This window comes from Cucurbita moschata, unplaced genomic scaffold (genome assembly GCF_002738365.1).
Source record: "Cucurbita moschata cultivar Rifu unplaced genomic scaffold, Cmos_1.0 Cmo_Scf00064, whole genome shotgun sequence".
Lineage (NCBI taxonomy): Eukaryota > Viridiplantae > Streptophyta > Magnoliopsida > Cucurbitales > Cucurbitaceae > Cucurbita > Cucurbita moschata.
Window position 1 is genome coordinate 194,983 of NW_019268580.1, and position 7,175 is coordinate 202,157.

Here is a 7,175-nt window from a genome sequence, read left to right on the forward strand (position 1 = left end):
TGATTCATGAATATGGAGACCCATCATCATTAACCTCCATAAAGGCATTCAATAAATCCCCACATGCTTCCCTTTCTTCTTACTTTTAGACCATAATCCATTGGATAAAACAAGAAATGGAGAGAAAGAAAAGAAAACAGAACAAAGAAAGAAACTCATTTTCACTATTTAAGTAAAACCCACTTTTCCCCACTTCTCTGACCACTAAACACACCACTTTTTGCCACAGAGAACAGCCTAAGTTAAGACCCACATCCTTTACCAATCTCAAAAGCCAAAAAAAGCAACACAGTTTCATAGCACCCACTTGAGCTCAGTGGTTTTTCAGCTCCAATTGGGATAGGCAAAGGAAAAATCACATACTTAGGGACAACTGCTCTTGGATTGTGTGTATCTTTCTACTGGTTACAATAAACGCATACAATCCAATATTTCTTCCCTCTTCTCTTTTCCCTTCAATGGAAAGATTAAACTTTTACTTAGAAGCCACCCCAGGAATTCAATCCTAACCCAACACAGCTGCATATGTTACATATACTACACATATTTATATATAAAGCGAGAGAAATCTTCAGGATATCGACCAAAAATTTCCCGCCGTTTCTGTCGGCTTTAATCTGATCATTGTTTTTCTGTTAAATCTGAAGGTTTCTCACGCAGAGTGTCGCTTACTGACTTGATAGCAGGGAAGACTCTGAATCTGTCATTGAAAGAAATTATCCGTTTTAATGAAGAAGAAGAAGAAGAAGGAAGAAAAGGGTTAATTTTTAATACAAGTAACGGAATAGTTGACAGTTTTATTCACCTCGAGATGCGTTGAAGGATCTCTTGCAATGGAGAATCGCGCTCTGGATTCCGTCTTGTTGCTGGATAAGCGAATCGTCCCTTCTCGAGGGAGCCATCCCTGGTGGCGCCGCTGCTACGGCGGAGGAAGCTGACCGACTTTTCCCCAAATGCTTGCAAACTACTCTTAGCTTAGCCGGCATGGTCCTGCCCTTGCTGTTGGCGGTGGTTGTTGGGGCTTGCACTTGCACACCTTCTGTCTGTGTCTGTGTCTCTGTCTCTGTCACGGGTTTCTCCAACGGCGGGGAGGTGGGTGGTGGTGAACCGGACTTGGCTCCGGCTGCCCCCAAAATAAGCTGCCCGGATAGCCTGAACTTCTCGCCGTATCTCCTTGAAACCCGAATGTACAGAGGCTTCACCATCTTCAAGTACTTTTGCATTATTACGTCTTTGGAGAATCGATTTTCCTCCGAAGTTAGTTCATCGGAGCTTTGTTTCTGGGGTTTGTTGTTGTTGTTGTTGTTGTTGCTGCTGGTAGTTCCTCCGGAGCCTCTTGAACTGTTGTCTCTGGTAAACAGAGACATGATCGGAACTTCCTCCACCTTAAGTTTCACAGCGAAAAGCTTACTTTTCGTCTGGCTCTGTTCTTTTACCGGTTGGTTCTCGTTTTTCTCCGGTGGGATTTCCGTCGTCTCTTCCTTCATCTCAGTTTTGGTCATTTCCCCCACAGATCCATCCGTCTCTGGTTTCTTTTCCCCGTTCGATTTCGACTTCTTGAGACCCGACATGAATACCCTAAACTTGGCAGCTGATTTCAACAATGTGACACGAAGCTGCGGCCTGACGTTTGGTTCAGAACCGCCATTGGAGGAGGCTTCAACTGGGACAAGCTTTCCCTTGAAAAACAAGTCATCAGAAGGAGAAAACGCGAGATTGGCATCGGAATGTTCGTTGCTAGAACCAGATGACAGCGTGAAGTTGAACTCTCTCTCACCATCCGAATCCCCATCTTCTTCTTCATCATCATCATCATCTTCTTCCTCTTCTTCACTTCCATCAGCACAGTTTCTCCTCCCCTCATCATTTCCCCCCTGTTTTCGACTCTCATCCTCATCAGGAACAGCAAACTCCAAATCAAAGAACGGCCCATCATCCTCATCATTCTCCTCATCACTTTCCGCCTGGTTCTGCGGCACGGCGGTGACAACACTGACAGCGCCGGCAGCAGAGGAATTTCCATTAAAAGCAAAATCAGCAGAGGCAGCAGCAGCAACAGCAGAAGTAGCACCGCCGCCCCCTCTCCAGTATTTGAGCAAGCTGAAGCTTTCCATGGTTGGGAGAGCCAGAATAGAGGAATGGGTTAGGTTTAGAGAAGAAGGGGGTAAAAAGGAAAAGAGAAGCAAGTAAAAGATAAGGGGGAAAAGGAGGTCCCTTGAGGTCGAGGTCAGTCAGAGGTTTCAGGAGAAGGACGATGGTAATGGTTGTTGCACTTTGCAGGTCTGAAAATGGGAGTGTGTCACAGAGTTGGTAAAGAAATACCTTTCTTTACCAAAGAAGAAAGATAACATTTTTACGTTTATTTTCTCCATCTCCATTATATCTTCTTCACAACCTTAACTCTGCTTTCAATTAAATTGATGATGGCAGAATTCATTATTGGGGTCAAAATTAAATGGGTGGAGACATGTCAACTCCCAACCTTTTAATTAGGGTTTACTTTAATTTTCAAAATTTTCAATTTTTTTAGTTTATAATTCTAGTTTTTACCGTCCATTATTTTCTCTATAAATATGAAATATATATATATATATATACTTTTTTTAAAAAATTTATTAGCGTATAATTTAAATTTAATAAAAATTTATATTAGGGTTGAATTTTGAAGACAATATTAACACCAAATTTGGGTATAGATAATAAAAAAAAAAAATTGGATTATTTACTATTTTTGGGTTTGGAGTCCAATTTCCCATAATAATATGATGAAGTGGGCCCCTTTGTCCTGAGACGATAGCCTCTCCGAATCTTAAATGGGCCTCTCAGGGGTTGCCTGCGAACAGTACCCATCGGCTCCATTTCTCAAAGAATTTAAAAAAAAAAAAGGTTAATATTTTTCATAATTCATTGAAAAGCTTCCAACTGCATAAAATTCCCCACTTTCTCCTTCCTTCTCTTATCTGTGAATCCCAATCTACACGTGGGGTTATGACATTACATACCCCATACCCCCAAACATAAAGTTTATTTCTTTTTCTTTTTTTCCCTACATATTTTATTATTATTAATAAATTCTTTAACGAAAACATGCTAGATTTTCTTCTATATATATATATAACTAAAAATGTATTCGTTGGATGAAAGTCCCACGTACTCTAATTTAGGAAATGATCATGAGTTTATAATAATGAATACTATTTTCATTAGTTTGAGGCCTTTTCGGAAGCTCAAATCAAAGCCATGAGAGCTTCTACTCAAAATGTACAATATCATACCATTGTGGAGAGTCGTGTTCATCTAACATGATATCAAAACCATGCCCTAACTTAGTCATGTCAATAGACTCCTCAAATGTCGAACAAAGAACTCCAAAAGGAAAGAAGTTTAGATTCGTGGACAATATCATACTATTGTGGAGAGTTTCGTTCATCTAACAATATTGAGCATAAACAATTTAATTAAAAAACAGCTTTTGTTTGGTATTTTTTATGCTTTTCACGGCCGCTCTTTCCACACTTTCAAATACCGCTCCTTTCTTTATTTCCTTGATAATCGAGTTGGTTATTTTTGTAACGTGTCGATGGTACGAGTTTGCGAAGAGGGTTAAAAAAGAAAAAAGAACCCCAAAATTTGTTCTTTGAAACTCCCTTATGAAAATAAGGTAAAATATATGGAAGAATTTATTAAAATGCTTATAATTACGTATTTTTTTTATAAATAAAAATATATACTTTTAAATTTCCTATTTTGAAATAAGTAAACAAAAAAAAAATCAAATTATAGTTTTAAAAACTAATTTCATGGCATGAGGGCTAATAAGATAATGAAACAAAATAATTTAAATTAATTTAAAGTAATAATGGATTTATTTTTGTAAAAGAATAAAAATAATATATTTTGGTAATGAAAATATAGAAGTGGGTACCCTTGGGTTGTACTTGTCCCCTCAAACATAGATTTGTTTGGTGACCTTAGTTCAAATGTCATTGTAATATATATATATAATATTATTTCATTAATGAAAGAAACATATTATCCAAATTAATATATCATAACATCTGTTGCCAAAAGATGGGAGCTTGGATTTTTTTTTTTTTTTTTTTTTTTTTTCTTTTTCCTTTTCCAAAACAATTAAATTTTCATATTTAAAAAAAACAACTTTTTTCTTGGTGGGTTCCATGCATATTTATAAGTTAACAAATGGGGACATAAAAGATTTGGTGACGAATGAAACAAGAATGAAGCAATGTTAAATGTTTGGTTTAATATGCAATCTAAAAATTTAAATTTTAAAATAAAAGATTCGATCAAATCAAAGTCGAGCTTCGTGTTTGGATATATGTGGTTGGAAGTAGATTTTAAGGTTCAAACATGTTTGATAATATATATTTATAAATCATAAAATTAATAATGAATATAAACTATTATTTTAAATAAATTCAATTATGAATTTATTTTAGCGTATAATTTATAACACATATTTTAATTTAATAAAAATGAGATTAATACTTGAGTTTATAATATGAAGTACAATGCCCACATTAACATAGGACAAAACCTTAAAAAAATAAAATAAAAAATAAAAAATAAACGGTTTAAAGAATCTTAATTTTAGTTAAATTGGTTGGGATCATAAAATTGGAACCATATCTCATTTATATCCACCTTTGTCGGATCCTTTTTCTTTTTTCTTTTTTATTATAATAATTAATGTCACATTCTTGGTGGCGTTGGTAAATTTCAATAAAATTAGCATAAATTAGTTATATTTTATTTTTAAAAATATATATTAATTGGCATTTCAAAAAAAAAAAATCCAAAATTTTTTATTTTAAAATTTAAAAATAATATTGAAACTTTTGATAATTTAAGTATACTTCAAATTTCTAAACTATTTTTATTAATTTATTTTAAAATAAATTACGTAATATACAACAAATCTTTCCAAAATTCGAAAAATCATCTATCACAAAAACATATTAATTCTTCAACAATTTTAGAAAGTTCATATGTAACAGTGAAACAGATCTAATAGAAATCACTAACTTTTTTTAGAATTGAAAGAAACATGGATTGCTTGTCCATATGACGAAAATTTAAATTTAGGAAGGTTTTAAGTAATGATTTTTATTTTTTATTTTTTTTTAGATATTTAAAATTAAATGCATATATTCTAATCTTCTATGTCATATGCAAAAGTTATTATGCAAATTCGAAAAACATTTATCATTTGTAAGACAATCATTTAAATCAATAATATATACGTTATCATCTCTGTTACCGAACGAACATTTTTCTATCGCTAACATTATATATATATGTAAGTGAAAATAAATTTTAAAAAAAAAATGAGCATCCACTTTATTAGAGTGATTTGATTGGAAGTATGATGAAAAATGAGTATAAAGAGAACAAAAATGAGTTGAAAAATGGAAAGTATTTGAAAAGAGAGTCAAAGGAGAGCTCTTTTCTCAATGCCTCAATAATTGCACACAACTTCCCCCATCCAACTCAAACTCTATTTTTTATAATATCAATTTCTTTTTTTTTTTTAATTTCCAAAATAAATATTAAACTTCACAAATTTGCTTCATCTTATTAAAAATAATAATAATAATAATAATGGAATTAGGAAATTAATATTCTAAAAGTATGGACATTAATTTGGATTTTTTCGATTATTATTGTTTTGTTTTTATTAGATTATGAATGTAATAAATAGTAGAAAATGGAGGGATGTTGGTGCAATCTGACTCATTATGAAAGATCAATCCTGAACCTGACGGATTACAAAAGAATTCACGGGTGACGAAAATTTCAAAGTCCAGCTACCGAAAGCACGATATAACAGCTGCCGAAAGCATGACATAACAGCTACTGAAAACACGACATAAAGTAGTCCAAAAGTGGGAAAAAAACATTTAAACCTAAATTAATTTTAATATTCAAGATGTTTTTTTTTTTAATTACGAAAAAAGAGAATATTAAGTGAATTTGTATTATTTATATGTTTATTTAAATTTTTAGAAATTTTAATGGGCCCATGGAGGTAATATAGAGACAAAATGATGATGGTAAATCACAAATTTTGGCATTTTTTTATGGTAATTACACATTTTCTTCCTTTTATTATTTCTTTTACCTTTAGTTTTAGTGTTTTACTTTATCGCACTTTTTACTTTTTTTTTTTCTTTTTTAAACTCCTTTTGTCTTATTTGGACATTTAATCAAAATTCAAAAGTGACTTCTTTTATTTATTTTTTTAATCCAAATAGTAGTAAGGATGACCGATGACCGATAGAGACAGTATTCAAGCTTTGGAGCTCTTAACGTCACAGGTGACAGGATATGAGAAGTGTGGGTCAAATAGCATCGAGAAAGAGAAAGATAGGAAAGATGTCAAGTCAAGCCATGTTCTATTATCACTCATTCATGAAGAAATGTTCGAGAATTGAGATATTTTCGTAAAAAATCGTTACACCCGAGCATGCTTAAAGAAAAATCGTCACATATTTATGTAATACTCAATTTTGAATGACCGGCTTTTTTTTCTTCAATAAAATGAATGTATAACAACTCAATCTCATCGCTAATAGTGTCTCTATGAGTTTTCCCTCAAGATTTTAAAACGCGTCTAATATGAACAGTGTCTAGTCCTGCTCCGACTAGTGTTTCGCACCGTCCAATAACTGACTCTAATACCATTTGTAACAGTCTAAAGGCACTGCTGGTAGATATTATCCGTTTTGATACATGCCACTATTGGTAGATATTATCCGTTTCGATACCTGCCACTGCTGGTAGATATTATCCGTTTCGATACGTGCCACTGTTGGTAGATATAATCCGTTACGTATCGTCATCAACCTCGAAATTTTTAAATGCGTCGTCGAGAGAGAGATTTTCACACCCTTATAAGAAAATGTTTCGTTCTCCTCTCTAACCGATGTAAGATCTCACATAATAACTTGCTTTCTTGATATCATTAATCAAGAATCTCGCAAGAAAATGAACATCAGTATGTATAAATTCCACAAACGCCAATTAAACTTAACGTTTGATCTCTCTCTCAGTTAAAAAAAAAACAGGATCGGAATTTATATCCTTTCATCGAAACCTCCTAAATTACATTGATTTATCCTAAAAATTGAATCGAAATTGGATACAAACAACAA

The 7,175-nt window shown here is 33.1% G+C and overlaps 1 protein-coding gene across 1 annotated transcript; it reads right to left on the reverse strand.

Annotated features, from left to right (window-relative positions):
* On the reverse strand, window positions 1-2,464 carry LOC111437571 (probable membrane-associated kinase regulator 2). The gene is made up of 2 exons (XM_023075596.1): window positions 806-2,464; window positions 1-700 (listed from the first exon to the last, which is right to left on the reverse strand). The coding sequence occupies exons 1-2, from the start codon at window positions 2,112-2,114 to the stop codon at window positions 669-671; spliced, it is 1,341 nt and encodes a 446-aa protein (XP_022931364.1). The 5' UTR covers window positions 2,115-2,464; the 3' UTR covers window positions 1-668.
* Between the last annotated feature and the right edge of the window lie 4,711 nt (window positions 2,465-7,175).

Bases quoted from the DNA above. Each gene is read 5' to 3' on its own strand.
- LOC111437571 (XM_023075596.1), bottom strand. From the start codon at position 2,114: ATGGAAAGCTTCAGCTTGCTCAAATACTGGAGAGGGGGCGGCGGTGCT. The intron at 701-805 runs GTGAATAAAACT...TTTCAATGACAG, and splicing joins ATCCTTCAACGCATCTCGAG to ATTCAGAGTCTTCCCTGCTA.